The sequence below is a fragment of the Chlamydotis macqueenii genome, chromosome 2 (genome assembly GCF_036417535.1).
Source record: "Chlamydotis macqueenii isolate bChlMac1 chromosome 2, bChlMac1.mat, whole genome shotgun sequence".
Taxonomy (NCBI): domain Eukaryota; kingdom Metazoa; phylum Chordata; class Aves; order Otidiformes; family Otididae; genus Chlamydotis; species Chlamydotis macqueenii.
In genome coordinates, this window is record NC_141557.1 from 26162053 (window position 1) to 26181564 (window position 19512).

The following is a 19512-nucleotide window of genomic DNA, read 5'->3' on the forward strand; positions in this document are numbered from 1 at the left end:
CTGTAATAAGTCTATTGGCTTGTACCTGTAAAAGGTCTTGCATGGCTTTTAGTCCAGCCAAGGGTAAAACGCTGTTGTTTACATCCTCCATGCTTACGTGCTTACCAGTGCCACTGATGAAATGGTCATGAGATGTTACTACCTGTGCGATAAGCTTGATGGAGTAGTTCTGCGTATGTTCTGTGCAGCAGAGAAGTTCGTGCAAATATCATTATTGTTGTAAGATTAATGTAAATGGTCTTTCAAAGATCTTGTTTAATGCACTGACAAAGTAACAGGAACTGCTGGGAGCATATTAAGGGCAAGATTCTTCTGATTCAGTCTGAGACATTTACATTGGAGATTTCTTGAACTTAACTGGTCACCCAGGGCCCTTTATCAGCATTGGAGAGGAACTGGTGGCTTTGGAGCATGTTTATTCTTAACTGCTTTTAGCCATCTGCTTTAAGGAAAAGTGGAATCATTCTGGGATACCCAGAGTCTTTTGATATTACCTGCATTGATGGTAAGGATAGCTCTGCACCAGATTTAGTGAGATAAGCCCAGCAGATGGTGAAGTCCCAGAAGATGTCCTCAGAAGCCTCAGCGCTGTGTTTGCATGTGCCCGGGTGGCTGCCATCCTGACGGGTTTGGTGACCCTTTGATGTGTAAGTGGAACTGGCTGTGTTTCCAAGCCTAAGAGGGGACTCTGAGGTGTATTTAATGCATATGGGGAAAACTGACATCTTGAAATACAACAGTTTCTTTCATTAAAAGTCATGCTAGGAGGAGCAGGCTCCTATCTTTGGTAGCTCAAAGAAAGGAAAATGCCCTCAGAGTATGGGGAGTGCATACAAGTGCACTCTGTGCAAGGTGGTTTGCATCCACGTATCCTGCTACATCTCAAGAATCAATCTTAGCACTTGTGTGTAAGCTGCTCTGCAGTAGGATGACTCCCTCCTTTTAAAACTATGTCACTTGACAGTAAACTGGGACAAACGAAACAAAATTTTATCTAAGATTGTGCACCTCCCTTGAAGAGGGGAGCCCTAAGCGGCTGCCCTGCTATGAGAACTGTTTCTACATTTGATGCAGTGTTCAGTGTGTTTGATCCTACGTGTTTGTTCTCCCAGATGGGTGATTTAATTGCTTCACTACAAAAAGGACTCATTACTGTTTTCCTCTCACCAATGCCTTCTCCCAGGCTGTAGAGGATGAGGTCATACATAGGCCTTGGGCTGTCATCGTGCACCACAGAGAATGTTAAAAGTAAATCTGTTTTACTGATTCCCTTTATCTCTTGGTGTGGCATGCCTTTTGGCACACAGGGTGGCCGTTATTAGAAATTTGTTTCCAGTAATGAATACAGAGTGTTAATGCCGTGGTTAATGCCAAGTAGAGTGGCGAGTACACTTGCCTCCTTGCTCGCTGCTGACTTGCTGACATCTGAGAAAGGTGGTTACACACCCTTGATGTTGAGTTTGTGCTAAAATAGTAAATAGCCAGTTTGAATGTTGATAAGCTGTTTGGGGGGGGCTAAGGCATGACTATAATATATGCAGGATGAAAGTAACTTGAGATTAATTTATTTCTATAACTCAGCTCTGGCAACATTCTTTGAAGGAAATTTAATACAGAATCTTTGTTGTATGTAAGATCTGTTTTGTTAAAAATAGAGCAAAGCTATAATTGGATTTGATCACCCTGACTGGAGCATTGTAAAGAAGGGGCCAGGCACTAAACCGTTGATGCTCAAATCAGGGAAAAAGCTGGTTAGCTTCCCTGACGTTAAGGGAATGAATTTTTAGAAAGCCATTCATTGATATCTGACAAACAGCTTGAAAGGGATGCCAGACCCTCAGGGTTTCTGTCATGAGCCTTAAAACGTATTTGCATATTTTCTGCATAGAAACAGGAGCTCGCTCTCAGTTGCCAAACTGCAGAACTAAGAGGATGCAAAAACTCTATCTAGTTCGAAGGGCTCTTGAGGGGGAACTTCATAATCAGAATTCAAATGTGTGCAGCAGATTAGGAAAATGACTTCAAATGGGATTTCAACCATATCTGAGAGAGACCCACAAATCCTGAGCGGATTGGTAGGCAAAACACTACCTACACTGCCATTAAAAAGCTTGTTCTCTTCTCCGGGCATTTCTCATGTCAAAAAATAGCTCGCTGACATCAACTGATCACATAGATGAATGTTGATTAAGGTGCTACTGCTTAGTTTTATTGATATCAAATGCAGTTTTTCTGGCAGTTTTGATTTATCTTTCTCAAATTGAAAACAGTATCATTATGAATAAGACCAGAATGATGGAGAAATAAAGAAATTATGGTTCTCTGCTTACAACCAGTGTACCCAGTGGTCCGGTTTGTTAAAGTTTAGTGTTCTTCCTAGCTATACCTTTTACTGTGAGTTGTGGATTGAACTGGGAGTCCCCAGGCCTTGAAAGTGCTGCAGGGTACCTTGCCAGGATGGGCAACTCTGCTGAAGTGAGTGCGAATTGGTGATGGTGTGAGCTGGACTGGTGTGATTCCCGCTGGTGGGCTTCAGCTGGGAGTTTGATTGGCAAGTGTTAGCATCTGTGGTGTGGTCCATACACGGATACAGCTACACTGTGCTCTCTGGCATCCCCTCATGCTGCTCTTATGTCTGCCATTTTCATTGAATGCTTTCCTCTTCTGATTCCACATATTATTCCTTTCTTTCATTAAAGGAACATGCTTGCAAAGACAATCAAACATTTGGGGCCAAGATTGCATTTAATGTGCAGGTGGTGTTTTGTTGGCAATATCCTCTGTATCATGCACTAAATATGCCTTTATCATTTTGAGGAGAAAGCTGATGACTGAGGAATTTATGGTGGACAAAAGTGCCATATAATTCTTAGCATATAGATTTACTCTCCGGTCATCCACCTACCCAGGCAGTAATGTGGGTGGAGTTCTCATTACTATTAACAGAGTTTCCATTTAAATTTCCCGTGCGTCAAGCAAACAGTAGGCCTTCATTGCATATATATGGCATTGCCATTGATCTGATTGATTCTGAGTTGCAGTGGTGGATGTGGTCAGTGATGTGTGAATTAATAGGAAAGGCACAGTTAACTCTTTTCATGAAAGTCTGTACTAGTCAGGACTGTCTTTGCAGTAAAGCGCTAATAAGAAAATCAGTATTGATACAGTTAGATGATAGCCCATAATGGTGATAATGTTAGAAAATAAATAAATAATCCATGACTTGTTATAGATCTGTGCAACACTGATGGGGTTTTAAAACCGTAGAAAAAGATTTATATCAATGTTCTTTAAGAGATCTAACTCTGTTTCTGTATGATGTGACTTTTTATCTCTTTACCCTTCATTTTCAAGGCTCACATAGTAACAGCATAGTTTGACAGAGATTTAAAATACAAAGAATGTCCATGGCTTTGCATCACTGTCCTACAGAGAGTTGTGTTCAAGACTAAATGGTGGGGGAGGTCTTTCAGTAGCTCAGAAGAAATGTTTTTGCCAAGTTCATGTGACTGGAGTAAAATCAAGAATATTAGGTACGTCTCCTGCCTCTTGGAAAGATGCTTTGAGCACGAGGCTGTTGGTGGAGCAATGTGCTGCTTTGTTGAAGAGAAGCTCAGGTTTGCTGGGTTGCCTGGTTTCATGGCTTGTCTGTGGCTTTTTGGGGAAATGGCCCAGGTTTCCCTGGAAAGGGTGGAGGGGATTCCTGTGCAGGATAGCCCATAGCTTCGTGAGGATGCTCCTGGGAGGGATGAATCTGTGAAGGATACTGAGACGGAGCTAGTGGTCTGCGTGGGGCTGTACCAGTGGAACGGGAGGGGATCCTGGGATGGCAGCCATTCAGGGCACCTGCAGAAGCAAAAGCGATCACATTTCCAGTTTTTGTGAGTAAAATTATTACTTGTCTGAGATTAGTGGGGCTGTTTGGATCAGATGTCATTCTTGTGCTTAAAATGGAAATCCATTTGTGGATCTGGGTCCTACAGTCTGATAAGTCTGCTGAAGCCGATGAAAATCAAAAGACTTTGGCTTCATTGTGTAAAAGCATTAAAGCATTGTTTTGAACAGCAGACAAAAATGGGTCTGCTTCACAAAGGTAGATTTTAATAAAGATAATTTGAAAATATGTTCTGTGTTCAGTGATATTCTGGCCTAATTTCTTGAAATAAAAATGATTAAACAAATATCCTGCTTTCTACAATGTCAGTATAGTCCAAGGGCCAGTGTTTATTTAGAAATATATTTGTAACAATTTTAGAATAACTGTTTTTTGTGTAATTAAGTCTCTTTTCTCAGTAAATAGGGAAAACATTTAATTCTGTTTTCACCTTGGTTTCCGTATTTTTGTTTCCAGCAGAGTCAAAATGTCAGACAAAAGTGATTTAAAAGCAGAACTTGAGCGCAAAAAGCAGCGTTTGGCTCAGATAAGAGAAGAAAAGAAACGGAAGGAGGAAGAAAGGAAGAAGAAAGAGGTAAATATGCAAAAGTGCCTTTTAGATAGCTTATGCTTGCAGAAGGGGCTTGCTGAGGTTTTGACAGTATTGTATACCCCAAGGTATCTGTCATGTGGAATGAGATCCTCAAACCCGCATCAGTCTAACCTTATCATCAAAATGCTTATTTTTAGTTGAGAAAGTTGGGGTGAGTGCTTTTAAAACCAACGCACTGTCAGATGGCAACAGTTTAGACAACATGATGTGTATGTGTGTGTAGAAAGAAAAATTGATTTGCCACAATGCTTTTGCCTGGGCTCTCCTTCAATGGAAAGGGAGTGGAGAGTGCGGGAAGACAGAAAGAGGGCTCACATTTTTTTCAAGCCATTACAATCTAAATATGTATTTTTGTACTCTGAAGACTAGTTTGATTACTAGCTAAGGTAACAGATTTACAATTATTATTCTCCAGTAAAGTAAAACGTAATTGCATTTTCATCTTCTGGCATGGGTGCATCTTTCAGTTCTGTTAAAGTTTGATTGACATATTAGTTTGTTTGTCCTTGACAATATGCATTAGGTTTTTCATTAAGGGATTTGTACTTCTTTTTATTCAGTCACTTAGTGGAACAGAGGTGAGAATTGACAGGGAGTGGATATTAATTTTCATGCAAAGTCAGAGAAGCATTAACTGATTATGTTTCCTTTCCTTCAAATGTCAACACTTACCATAGTTTAAAGCATCCGTTATCCTTTACTAATAACTGGTTTCCTTTTAAACTGACACTTTAATATTGTACACGAATTTCATGGAATTACTGTGGAAATGTGATGTGATCCGAGAAATCAGCATTCCAGTTTTGGCTGTCTTTTTAATCTTTTTTCATTTGAGCCATTTTTGTGCAGGTACCAGCACACTCCCCAGTGAGGCTCCTGGAGTCACTAGGGGAGTCCCCTGTAAGCAGAACTTCAAATGTTAACATTTTCAGTGTTCGTTACTAGCGTGCTAATGAATTAGAGGGAAGGAAGCCAAGTTAATGGCTCGAGGAAGCTATTAAGTCTTTTCCTTTGTCCCCTGCCTCTGATTTTATGCCTCGTGGAGATCTTGTGGTGGTAGGAACTTTCCATTGGCCCCGATAACCAGATCCAGCTTGGAACACTCAGCTCTGCAGATTATCCTGCAATGCCTAATAGTGACACCGTAAGTGGGGTGCACTGATGGCCTCCCAAAGCGAAGTCTAACATTCCCTTAGGTACTTAGCCATGTACACTGGTGCAGAAGAATTGTCTACAACTCTCTGTACTGTGAGATACTTCAGGCTAGCTCCTGGGAAGAGCTGAGCGCAGGAATATGCCTGAACTCTGTCCTTGTCTGTAAAAGCAATGTTCCTCTGCATCCTGGCCATGTCCAGACTGGAGGACATGGGGATGCTTCTGAACTTCAGGGTTTTCTATTATGCCTGCATCAACGTTAAGACCAGGCTGAGGTACTGTGTGAGTCCCCTGTGCCCCGCACTCTAGTTTCAGCAGAAAGTAAGACCTCTCTGGGTGGAGGTTAGATAGGATCAGTTGATTCAGAAGCAGCCTTAGGATCCAAAGTTTAGAGGCAGATGCCGCCAGACACTCTCCTTAAGAACTGTGCTGGGATTGCTGTATTTAAGACATGATGAAATGATAGACATGACCAGTTGCATTTTGTTTTACTTGCATTACTGGTTACTGCACTACACGACAAAGTGGGACATGGATTCAGTTCCCTCATCTGCTTGGGAGAAGGGCTGCACGCCTTTTTCTTTCAAGGGAATGCTCTAACCTCCTAGGGTGGGATGTTGGTGCTTTCCTTTCATCTTACTAAATTGGGGAATGATGAGTCAAATATAAGGGATTCTGGCTAATCCAGATGTGGCTCCTCCTGTTTCCAGGTCCCAGTAGACGAAAGCGGGAGGAGGTTGATGTGTGGAAGCTCCAAGTAGATACAGATATCTAAGCAAAGATGAAGGGATCTTGTGGACCGTTAGTTTTGGCTGTTGGTGCCTAGGGCTGCCAAAATCCTGTTGTAGACATGTTAGTCCTTTCCTTTGCTCCTGTTAGATGTTGACATTCATAAGAAAGCATTTCTGTTGCTATATTTGTAGCAGTCCAACAAGTGCTAGGGACCAAATGTAGACCCTTGAACTACATCACTGAAGTTCAGTGGAATTTGTTTCTTGATCCTTCAGTAAGCAGGAAAGGGACTTTTTTTTCCAGGGTAATGATATCTGTTATTCTATGGTCAGCTTTTATATCAGCTGAATAAGTTGCATCTGCTAAGTGAGAGGCAGAAGATGTCCGTCAGTGTTCTGTAAAAATCCCTGCAAATATATTTGCAAAGATGAGTTTTCCCATGCATTCAGGGACAAATACTGTTACTGATATATAGAGTATAAATTATCTAAGTTATAAATTATCTAAACATATATAAGAGAATTTCAAAGTGTACCTAACCAGTGGTGCATATAAATATTTTCCACACACTTAATTGCTAGAGCTGATTATATGTGGATGAAACTTTTCTGGTTTGTTTTGTTTTAACTCAGGCTGATCTACAGCAAAAGAAAGAGCCAGCTCAGGAAGATTCTGACCTAGACCGCAAAAGAAGAGAGACAGAAGCTTTGTTACAAAGCATTGGTATATCCCCAGAACCACCTCTAGGTATTTAAGAGAAGCACACCGTAAAGCATTCAGCTCTGCTACAATGAATGCATTCTTCCTATTAAAGCATGCTTGGCTTTTTTTATTTTTGGCTGTATTAGTGAAGTGAACTCTTCTGTTTGAATGCCTGCCATGCCATTCACATACACCAGCTCATGGCATTCTGAGTACTTTTCATTGCCAAAAACATCTGTTTCATTTCTTCAAGAAATTTTTGTGAACGTAGTGCAGGTTGGTTTTGCATACCAGCAGTGATTTCTTTTCTGATGGACTGTTTTGTCTTCTCTCACATCTATCTGATGACCCACAAAATAATCCCATGAATGCTGTACTTCATTAGCCCCAAGATTTGTTTCAAAAATTCAGATTAAGCATTTGCTAAGGAAGGAGGAGCATAGTCATGTGAGAACTCCCATTGATTTTCTTTTAAAATCAAGGAAAACTGGAGAGGGGAAATAAAAAGAAAAATCACAAATAGCAAAAAGCTTATCATCAGGTCTGGTTTCATGTGCTCAACCTCCTTTTTTTTTTTGTTTTTATGTTTCAATTCTAGAATCAGAAGTCCTCAGTTTAAAAATATGTGTGTCAAAGTTCACAGTATCTGAATATTGGTTACCTTGAGTAAGTTCTGTGTCACTTACTGTGTGGCACTAAAGTGATAAATTTCCTTCTTTCCTCCCTTCCTTCCTTCCTGTGCTTTCTTTTCCCTTGAATCCAGAATCACTGTTACTATTTTAGCTGAAATATTGACCCCTCTAGAGTTACCAAGCCCTTGTCATTAAATTACTTGGGGCTGAATTTAGGATTTTACCCCTAGATATTTTTGCCTGTAGTATTTCAGAAAAACTCCAAATTTGACAAAATACTGAAGCCTTGATTTAGGAAGGCACCTTAACAGATGCTTAGCTGCAAGTGCAAGTAGATTGTGACATTCTGAATTGAGATTTCAGTTAATAATTTGCATCGATCAACATTTATTGAGAAAAGTTACTGGTTTTGTAAGTTATGATATAGGTGACATGTTTTTAAATACCACTTCTCAGAAGAATTTTCTGACAAGTAAAGGTTAGGTTATTTCTAGGTATCATAAAATACAATTTGTAGATTATATCATAATAATATATATCAGATACATTTTTAATGTTCTAGCATTTAAAATACTCACTTTTATCTGAAAGTGAGGGTATATTTTCATGTCGTATTATTAACTAAACACATATATTCATATTGCAAATTATCAATTCTTAGTTAATTATTTTGTGTTTGATACTATCAAAAGAACATGAAAATTCACATATAAGATTATTCATTTTAGTTAAACAATAGTATTTTGTCCTCTTTCATTCCCTGTATATACATTCACAGTTAATATACAAAGGAGGCTTTAATTCTGCCTTCAGATACGCACATGATACCCAGATCTCACTGTGAATATGGAATACATAAACAGCCACGACATACCTGCAACCTGCCAAAGGGCTGTCACGAAAATGAATTCACTTTTCATGCTGCAGTCATTTCTATGACAGTCTCTAGCGAGAATCTGCATGAAATGTTTGACCACATGGAAAATCCAAATCTCTTGACAAGTCTGTCATGATACATTACAGAGCATAACAAAATAGTTTAAAGTTTTACTCTGTTAAATCTATAAAAAGAAATGCACATGATTTAAAACAAATGGGAATCGTCACTCTTGCATTAAAACCCCTTTTTGTGTTTTATTTAATGTGGCTGCTTTGATGAATACTTGCATTAAATCTTGACTGGAGCCATCTCCACATTTTAAATGTTTTTGAGAAACCATTTTAAAAGAAATCAGCATATTTTTTCTTTTTATTTATTATTTCCTTGCTGAAGAGCTTTAACTTGGGCTGACCTTGAGCTATGACCTTCCTTTCCTGTTTCAGGAAACAAAACTGCCTTTGCATGAAATATGCTTCAAAAGCCCTGGCAAGCCAAAGAGAGAATAATTTCTAGAGCTTGTGCAAATAGTATCTCAACCAAGGGAAACTTTTCCTTGAGTGTTGAAATCATGTCCCACCCAAATGGAAACTTTATACAACCTAAATTACTTAGGAAAACACAATTGCTAAGCAAACAAATGTGTATTCTCAGCATCCTTGGGAAATGATTTTAACTTAGCTGGATTTCCTTATTTAGCTTTTATTTTTTATGTCATTTCCACACTGCAGCCTTAGACCATATCTAATGGACACTGGCTTTTGGTTTAAATTAAAAATTTGAAAAGTATGCTTGTTCTGTTGCCTACTTGACTTTACCAGAAGAGTTCACTTAGTTTTTTTGACAAGACTAGCCCCTGATATTTCTTCACACCTTTAAAATCTTTTGCAAGTCAACTTTAAACTGTACCCAATAAAACAAGTGCTATTTTATTTCCGCAGATATCTCCTCCATTGATTAGCTGTAGATTCCCGTTGGGCTTTCAGTCCTGTCTAAATTCATGTCAGTTTTAACACTTCCAAAAGACTTAAAATTCACTTGACTCTCTTCCTTTTCTTTTTCTTTCCTTTCCTTATTTGCTTTCGCCATTTCAAACTCTCCTACTCATTCATCCACTATCATTTTGGTCCATTGGTTTTGATTTGTCTGACACTGCTCTTCATCAGTGCAGTCGCTGCATGTGTTAACATGGGATACCTGTTATTTTCATTATTTAGTCCCAACCCCTATGTCTCCCTCTTCGAAATCAGTGAGCACACCCAGTGATGCAGGCAGCCAGGACTCGGGAGATCTGGGACCCATAGGAAGGTAAGACGTAGACATGATAGCATTGAATAAATCTGGGTTTTTTTTCACTTTGCTCTTACTTTCCCATTTTTACCTTTGCTTCTGTAAATAAGAACATGCTGTATCTAACGTGTACTTTTGTTTCTGCATTTTCCACTGTATTACCATCCAGTAAGACTGGTCTCAGATGTGAGGTAAATAAATGCATGCAGCGAGTGGACCTTAAGTTATGAGCCCCACACCTCATATTGGAAGCAAGAGCTGAACTTATGTGTCTAAAACGGCCCACAAAAAACTGTTATTTCTCTCTGGATACACACTAAAAACAGAGGGAAGAGGCCAGTAGTAGAGCCTGTTACTCATGTGAGTTATCTTTGTTCACTTAGTCAGTCCCCTTTGAAGTCCTCCCAGGTGTAACACCGGGCTGCCTTGGCTTCTCATGTGGCTGCTCGTCACAGTGTGTGCCACTGACAGTGTCAGGGAAGAGCTGGTAGAGAAACAGGCTAGAACAACCCGGGACCCGCTGGCAATTCTGCCTTGGAAACTGCAGGAATCAGAGCCTCGTGCAGAACGGGAGGGGAGCAGCTCTAATCCTGCTGGAAAGGGGTGGTGGGGTGTGTGTAAGGGATGGGCGCAAGAGCAGCCTTATCTTTGTACAGCTGAAATAGGAAATGAAATGGCAATCCCAAAATAATTCCTACTCTGGAGTAGAAAAGAAAGGAGGATGCTGCTGGTAAAGGAGCATATGTTCAAGTAAGAAGAAGTCCAAGCAACTATGCTGTATATTTTGAGAAATGTAAAACACAGGTCTTTTTGTACCAGAGTAATTCAACATAAAGCTGAGCTGCAAGATCATCCAAATGTGTGAGCCAAGACTCTGCTAATTGCTTGAAAACACAGTGATTGCTCTCTGCAGTTAACCGTTGTCAGTAGACACCATACTTCTACAGACACTAGCACTGATGTCACAGAGCTTCGGGTCACTAGATGTTATTTCACACCAGCTTTCTGCTTAGAAAAATCGCACTTCTATATGCTCAAATGATACCATGTACCCCGTCAGCCGGATGCAGGCACTGTCTGTTGTGATGTGGAGGTTGCACAGCTGCTGCTGAAATCTGCTCAGCCTTTTTCCCAGGTCTACCTTCTAGAAGAAATGGAGGTTGATAAGTTTAAAAGCCCAAGCCTGTAAGATATGGCAGTTTAAAACACAGAAAATAGTGTAATGCTACATTCCTAAATAAATGCAGTAAACGCCAGCAAATCAAAGTACTTTGAGCAGAACAAAAATTGTTTTTAAGCAAAGTATAGCCTGCTGTTCAGGATAAACTTGTTTCCCACAGTTCTACATGAAGCTATGACAACGCTGGCTGGATACTTCTAAATTCCCGATTTTCTTCGGAACCTTAATGGTTAAGGTAGTGAAATGCCCTTGGAAGAATTTATTTTACTGTGAACTACGCTAGCACTTTGACTCTCTGTCAGCAACAAGCAATGAAAGGACATGGCCATGTGCCCTTACAGAAGAGAACAGAGTTTGTTCTCTTCTTCAAAGCTCACAACATACTTCATTGTGGGCTTTCGTCTTGGATCCATTTTCTGGCTTCTTGTGCCCATACTAGGACTTCATGAGGAATCCCAAGACTTTGTTTGTAGTCCACCAGTTTGCTTGCATCCTCTCTGGTATTGGAAGGGTGGTGCTGTGTGCCAGGAAGGCTACGGGTGTTTGCCTGGAGCGATTGGTTTGTGGTAATGGAAATTCGATGATGTCTGGTCCAGGCCCTGGGGAATCTCTGTAACCTGTGGATGGTACTGGGTGGCAATCAGTTTGTCACTGTGTGCAGGTAAATGTGCTCAGTGTGTGAATGAGTACACTGAAGTGTCCGTGTGTGATGGAGCAGTCCGACTTGGAGAGGAAGATATTGGTAGACCTGTCTGTCATCACAGTGGGTAAACGGGATGAAACCACCTCAGCTGTTTTTGCTCTGAGAGATGCCTGGACCGTATTCTGGCTTATTTTGACTACTGCATATATGAATGCCTATTTATCTGTATAAGCAAGGTTACTCTGCTTCATTTTAACAAACCCTTCCATTTCGCTCTCTGTGATAGAGGGCACTTTCCCCGGATCTCCTCTCATGCCATCATGCTTGTAAGATCTTCTCCTTTTTCTCATTCTGCTGCAAATTTGCTGTACAATGGTAGACTGAGCACAGGCATTAGAGGAGAGCAGATTAGTTCCAAAGCTGCTAATGCCTCAGTCTCGGAGATCACTGCTCGTCTGTTGTTGCTGCTAACACTGCTGCAGAAATAACGAGCTTGCACAGGCTGGCAGAAATCCTGCATACAGTGTGATTACTCGTTGCTGACTTGTTCTCCAGAGGAAGATAGGGATGTTAAAAAAAAAAAGGCTGTGAAGTCGTAGATTTTGGTTCACTACGGGAGAGAGGCCCTGTTGAGAGCTTTGAAGAAAGGAAGAGATTTTCGTACGTTCTCGTTTGAGGCAGCAGTTTCTGTGCAGGAATATCTTGGGTTCATACTTCTGTGAGTTGTTGGCACTTCTGAGAGTTGTCAGACTTAGTCTATTGATCCAAATATCACAAAGTCTATCTGAGGTATGTTTTGATTGGCAAGCACCTGTGATTTCTTACAGAACAGTGAACGTAGTTTAGCCAGAAATCCAGGTTTCTGACATGCAGTTTTGAGGAAGAACAGTTGATAAATTGGAGAGTTTGAACAGCGTTAAGTAGTTGTTATCCTGGAACCACACGCCTCGCTCAGTCGTATTTTGCAAGATGAAAACTAACTGGTAACTTGCTCAGCGAGTGTAATAGTTATATGGGGACCAAAAGGGCTCCAGCAAGCAATGTATAAGAGCAGCAAATTGTTTGGCATTGAAGCTAGACAAATGTAAAACCAGAAAAACTTCGTAAGATTTTAATGGTGAGCAAGTTAATCACTAAAGCAATTTATCTAAAGACTGTTGGATCTTCTTCAGTGAACATTGCTCATTCAGAATAATGTGCCTGCCCAACAGGCAGATAATTGGTCAAACAATAATTCATTCAGAAAAATCGAACAGGTTTTTTTTTTGTTGCACAGGAAGAAAAGCTGGATGGTCACAATGGTCCCTTCTGCCATATGATCTATAGACTAGTAGTGCTGCTGTCCTGCAGGACCGTTGTCCATTATCTCCAGCACAATAGCTACAGCAACGTTGTCTTTTCCATGATGCCTTTAAGCTTATTAGGAGAAGGTGTGGGTCAGACTGTGTAACAGTACTAAATTATTGAACCATTTCTGTCCTGTGCAGCCCAGGTTTCTATGGGAGAGTTTGCTGCTTGACCTTTAGTACCACATTGCTATTTGTCATAGCCTCTTCAGCAGGGATAACACTGGGTTTGAGGAGTGTTCCAGCTTCCCCTTGAGCCATGACAGGAACTGTAAGAATGAGCAGATGTTGGATGAATAATGGTACTAGAAACTACTGGCAGTTTCCTTTGAATGCTTCCAGTGGGACAGGAGAGCTAACTTTTTTTTGTTGTTGTTGATTGATCTTGGGGATCAATTCAGGGTAGGCAGGGGCATGTTATACTTTGCTTCTGTAAGATTTTACCAAAACTGTGGGCTTTAAGAAATTTTACCAAAACTGTGGGCTTAAGCAGCTTATGTGCTGCTCTTAGTTGTCAGGCTGCTCTGAACTATTCGTTAGAGCCCTGTTGCACAGCAAGCAACTTGCTTATCTCCACATTGCTTTGCACACCCCACTTCACTTTTCTGATGGCTGTGTTGGTTGTGCTAAACAGATAGGACAAGACAATTATTTCACAGCCTGAACAGATAGCTGTCTCTAAATAGAGGGGTTATTTGTTCACAGGGCTTTCTGTTGTGATGTATTCAGACTTGACTAATTTTCCATGAGATCGTGTTGCAGGATCCCGTGAAGATTATCCTGGGACAGAGTATGCCTGGCTCTTTCAGCAAAAGTATTTTGTTTTGTTCAGTATTTTGTAAGCGTTTTGTGGATGGCCAGTGTCCTGTTGCTGATGGTCAGCTTATACATACATGCACAACTGAAGTGTAGATTTCAGCTAACTAGATTTGAGTAAGTGTTGTGAAGAAAAGGGCTGAGGTAAAGGCATTTGCTAAGAGCTTCTGTGCTGTAGCATGGTGGGAAACACAAATTTGCTTCTTTGGGGCTATAAATACGGTGCTTCTTCATGATAACTATATGCATCCCAGCCCTCCCTAGCAGATACTCTGAACTTTTGCTACCTTAGTGTGCTGGAGAGGGTGCTAGCTATTATAGTACAACTGTCATGAAACAGTGCCCAGAGGGAAGCATATTTTACTAAAGATACCTTAGACATTCGTATATCTCATCTTCTCAGCACTCATAGCCGTGAACGGCATGTTTGTGCCATCTGGGAGAATAGACACACTGTGCTTTGCACAGTGCTTCAGAGCCAGGCAGTGCAATACCACGTCTCGTGAGCCAGTGTCCTGTCACAGGTAGAGCCAGAGCACTAGGGTCGGTCTGCACTTTGCGTGCCGGCTCAACATAAAATAACAGAAATGTATTTGTGCTGGAAGGATGCTCCTGTGGCTGCGTAGCTCTCGTGCTAATACTAGCCTGCATTGGTATATATTCTTGTATTACCCGTAGGGTGTCTGTGTGTTCACGCTGGCATATTGCACGCTTGGAGGAGTTGCGTTTGTGGACCAAGATGTGATTTATCTGCATGGCCCATTTTTTCCCTGTATCCTTTGCTGCTTCTGTATGTTCCCAGATAACTTTATTACTCTGCAATGGTAGGTTTGCACAGTAGCATTCCATTTATCATTGAGCTGGGTGTGCGTGCAGTGAAGTGCCACGCATGTGGCACTTCCCTGTCTGCATTTTGTACTGGAACATGAGAATCCCATTAGGCTGTGTATAAGGTTTCCCACCTTCCATCTGCTCAGTAAATTGCACCAGGCTCAGCTGTCTTGGCTATGTAAAGGTTAATGGTTGCCTGCCTTTCTGCAACAGCTTCATCTGTGCTTTTTTACTTTCTGACTTGCATATTTTGCTGCCCATACCTTTAGATACCTGATTATTTTATGGGCTTCCATAAAGACAAGGATGGTAAGAAGCATTCTTTGTCTTCTGGTAGCTTCTTTCACAGAATGGTTACAAGAATGTGGTGTTTTATCTGCTGTAAAATAATGCAAGGTGGATTATTTTGTACTGTTTCTCTTACAGACCACTGGTTTTAGTGCATTTGTCTGGCTACAGCTACTCATTCTATAATTGTTGTTCTTACTTGGATTGGGGCACTACATAATACTTATCTTAAATGGTTCTTCTGTGAATGATGTTGTTCCATTGATATAGCAGTTTTTGAGATGTGTTTGATGCACTGAAATCGGTTAGCTTCCTTCAGCCTGTGAAGTTTACTTGCAGTAAAGCAGGGTTAGTCCTTATTTAGTTGAAGCTGTAAATATTTAATGAGAGTTTCAGCAAGAATGAGTTTGAGCATAGCATTAGATAGCAAAGAAGAGAACAAATAAAGGGAAATCAGATTTCTCAAAGAGATTTTGCACCACTAATATGCCGTAGAAATTAGACCACTCTAGAATTCTGATTGTCTCATCATCAGTAGTGATGATCATTTGTCTCTCATCAGTTTTTTGCTTCAAGATAAGATGCAGTACATGAGCAATTCTAGAAATAGAACAGATGTCTGTAATGCTGGCAGACTTTTCTCTGAGGAGCAATGTGACCTTTGACTTTGGCTGTTGGTGTCATTTTTTGTCCACTATGTCAGTCCATCTTGCAGTTACTGTGACCTCTGAATGTGTTCCCAGTTGTATTCCAGAGAACATAGTAGCAGCTGTCACATTAGGTTGGATGTCCTTAGTGGTAGAGAGTCAAGACCACGTTGTCTTCTCTCTCATTCTTTTTTGAAGTTTGATGACAATATTAGTCTGCATTTATGTATGTTTTTGTCAGATGTGATTCTGAGTTACTTCCATCTACCATGGCCACTTTGAGCCATTTATATAAAAGAATATGTAAAGTATAAAAAGAAATAATTAGGATATGTTTTCTTTTACTTTGTTGATGTCCACCCTCAATTTGTGTTGGCCTAGTACAAGGACAAACAGATGTAATTCCATTACTTTTTCTCTGCAGTATATTATTTACTAATTTTTGTAAAGTTATTAGGTGTTCTGCTTTATAATGCAATACCTAAACACACACATGAGACTTGTGTTAATCCTGTATTGCTTCGCATCTGACTCTCAAACATTTCTTGTTTCTCAGATATACAGTCAAAAGGAAAGAGGTGGCTCTGGAGCATCTGGGCACTGACTGAGTCAGAGCATGTCATTATTGTATTTGCCCTTTTACAGTTTTGTATTTAATCTTGCTCACTGTCAGTCAAGTCAAAAGAAAAGAGACATCTCCACTTAAAAGTATGTTCTTACCACGTAATATTCAAAATCAGGAAGACTGGTGGTAGCTCTTGAGTGTATCTAAATGTCACCAAAATCCTTAGGTTCTGTGCTTTTTAGGCTTTTTGCCTGAAAAATCAGACTTGGCAACTCAGCATTTTTTTCCACTGTTTTATTTTTAAACAGCTCCTTACCTAGAACAGTAATATAACACATTGACAAGCTGAAAAAAGGGTATCAGAATGCCATTCTCCCTTTTAAATGTCTGCTTTGCTGTTTAATTAGAGAGATAAAGAAGGCAAAGGAAAAAGGTGGCTCCTGGTCTCTATTTCAGTTATATGGGAAGGTTGGATTATTGTAGTAGATCATCTTTTTCTGTCCGTGCAGCATATTCCCTGTCTTCTCTTTAGCTACAGAAAACATCTTTCACAGACATTAACAAAACCGTATTTCTGTAAGATCTGCTAAAACCACTTCTAACATAACTGTATTGCCTAGAGCTTAGCTAGTTTGTCATTAAGTAAATGCATTTGACAGGTTCTGAGCAACAATGCTGTTTCATCACCGCTGCTCAGCTTTGCATTACCAGCATTTCTTTGTGTTCCTGCATTCACAAATGATGGGATCCTTCTTCAAATGCAACCAGTACAAGTGGGCCTGTGTTGTGTTGCCTCAGGAGTAGCAGCGGTAACAGTTATCAGTAGCAGATTTTTTTATGATGCTTTTTTATGATGCTTTTTTTAAGATCAGTTTATATGTACAAAATGACTTTTAAATGGCTAGTTTAGTGGCATACATATTTCATAAATGGGCTAAGCCAAAGGGAAGCACAGAACAATGTAAAGACTCTGAGGGAGCTACGTGAAAGACCAAAGGAAAATAACTACTTTATGGCGACCTTTGTTTGAATGGTGTTTTATTCAGAAAAATGATTGTAACCCTAGGGACTGTTGTGCAGCGCAGACATGAGTCTTTGAGAGTGGAGAGTCAAGAGAAAAGTTTGCTTGGTGGCTAGAGGCAAACGGGATAACCCATGGGATGCTGGCGTTGCCACTCCATTTTGGTGGGTTTGAGCTTCGTATGGGATGTTTGCTTTTACATGGTAAAGCAGAAATACACACCCCAGCTGTTAAATTTTTTCCTGTATAATTTATCGTGACACCATCATCAGGATCTCTTGGCACACGTGTTTTATCTTACAGTTTCCAACAGTGCTAGAGGCCAAATTGTGCCTTAAGCCTTCTTGACCTGAATCGTGCTGGCATCTGTGAAGGACTGACAGTGTTGGCCTCCTCCCCTTGTCCGGAGGGTACCCTGGCTGCCTCAGCTGTCTTTGCTCTAGGAATGCTCCTCATTTTTAAAGCAATGCTGCAAATCTCTCATGCTTCCCAGCCTATTTACAGGACAGTAGCGGGGCTGGCCGGTCCTTCTTCCACAGAGCGTGGGCTGCTCAGTGGGAATGGCTACGTTGAGCTTCTTGCACCCATCACGGCTCCAGGGTGAATGGGTTAGTATCTGAGACTGGAGGAAGACTGGTTTCTTGCTGACTTTTCCCTCCTTTTGTGCCTGCACAAGAAGAACCACAATCCTTCTCCTTTATATTCAATTCTGCTTAGCCCTAGATATCTGAAGCCTCTCCTTGCCAATTTTTTTTAGCCGATAAGCAGACACCTTAGGGACTGATATTTGGCAGTTGCTTTCAAGTGTCTGTATATCTGACCTAGAAAGTAGGGCGTGTTTTTCGGTGCGTGCCAGTTACAAAGTCAGAATGGTCCGTATTAATTAGAATCATCTGCAATCCTTTTAGCATGTGAGCCTGTGGCATCATTAAGGATTTTCATGCTTTCATTCCTAAAGGATGGATCAAGTTCAGTCCTCCAGATCTTTGATTATTTTTCTCATTAGCAAGCATCTCCATGCTGTAAATTAAAGGAGAAGGAAAGATTGCCATTCCCAGGGTGCTTCATAAAATGCCTTGGAAACCTGAGCCCCAGCTGCATCCAGAAGAAAATAATATTAATGTATAAAGCCCCACTTAGCCATTTAGGTTATCAGCCCAGCTGTAGTTATTTCTCTGTAGTTATTTCCAGGCGTATCATGCATATATTTAGTCAGACAATCAGATGATTTTAGGGACTAAAACACTAATCCTCTTAAAACAAAACAACTTACTAGCTAAGGCCAGCTCAGCTTAAACAGTTCTCCTATGCAGAATTTCATCTTGATTTAATTAAATTGTGTGGGATCACTTCCTATGTTAAACTGTTTAACATAGTTAAACTGGTACGGTTTGTGCACGTAAATGTTTTCTCCTTCACTAGCCTATTGAAAAGCCCCTCAGAAAATCTCCATTCACAAATTAATGTTTAATCTGAAAAAAAAATGAAAAAAAGAGGCTCTGAATAGCTATTTCACTAACTATTTTTTTAGGATTTTTCTTCAAGTCCATAAAATGGGACTTGCTGCCCCTGGAAAGATATTGGTAAATGTCCATATCAATTTTTGTTTGTTTTTTCAAGGAGTTTTGAACAATCTACACATCTCATATTAATTTTTTTCAATGCAAAACATTTTGCTTTTCCATTTAAAACTGATTTTGATTCAGAAATTTTAGTTGTACTTATTTACTTTAATAATTGAAAATCAGAATAAAATTTCTGAGCAGGTCTATTAAAAGTCAGATAATTGGATCATTAAAACTTTTGACATTTTGCCTGTTGATGTCAGAATTTTTGACATTTTGGTAACTCTTACACCATGAGTTCTTGTTTCAACCTAGTTGTAGCAAAAATGTTGTCCCCTTCTGGAATGATTTTGCTGTTTCTGTTCATACACATAGATATATATGTATTAGCACAAAATAAATTGTATAAAGGAAGGAAACTACCAACTCTTCTTCCAGCTAGTAGTTACTGGATTTTAGCACTGAAGCAAAGGTGAAAATTTGCTGAAATCTTTCAGCTTCTTTTTCAGCTGAATAATACCAGACCTAAAAATTGGAGGTTCCAGCCTTCCTATTACCTCTGACTCCTCTGAAGGGGTATGGATTGTCCTTCCTACATTTGACTTATAAATGTAGCTTTTTCTTTTACATGACTCTTATCCAAAGGACCTTGAAGTTTATGAGAAAACTTCCCTTATATGCATATCCATGGACCCTGGATCAAAGTGTTCTAATGGGAGTACTGCAGTTCCTTTA

At 40.2% G+C, this 19512-nt stretch overlaps 1 protein-coding gene across 3 annotated transcripts in view; it reads left to right on the plus strand.

The window, feature by feature from the left end:
• DYNC1I1 (dynein cytoplasmic 1 intermediate chain 1) overlaps positions 1-19512 on the plus strand; it is a 193183-nt gene that overhangs the window by 13256 nt on the left and 160415 nt on the right. Inside the window, exons 2-4 of one of the 3 annotated variants that reach the window (XM_086741518.1) lie at positions 4352-4469; positions 7007-7121; positions 9803-9893. In XM_086741518.1, the coding sequence (XP_086597644.1) occupies positions 4362-4469; positions 7007-7121; positions 9803-9893 (314 nt within the window). In that variant the 5' untranslated portion in view covers positions 4352-4361. The remainder of the gene's footprint in view (positions 1-4351; positions 4470-7006; positions 7122-9802; positions 9894-19512) is intronic. The other 2 variants (XM_086741520.1, XM_086741519.1) reach the window with 2 other exon arrangements.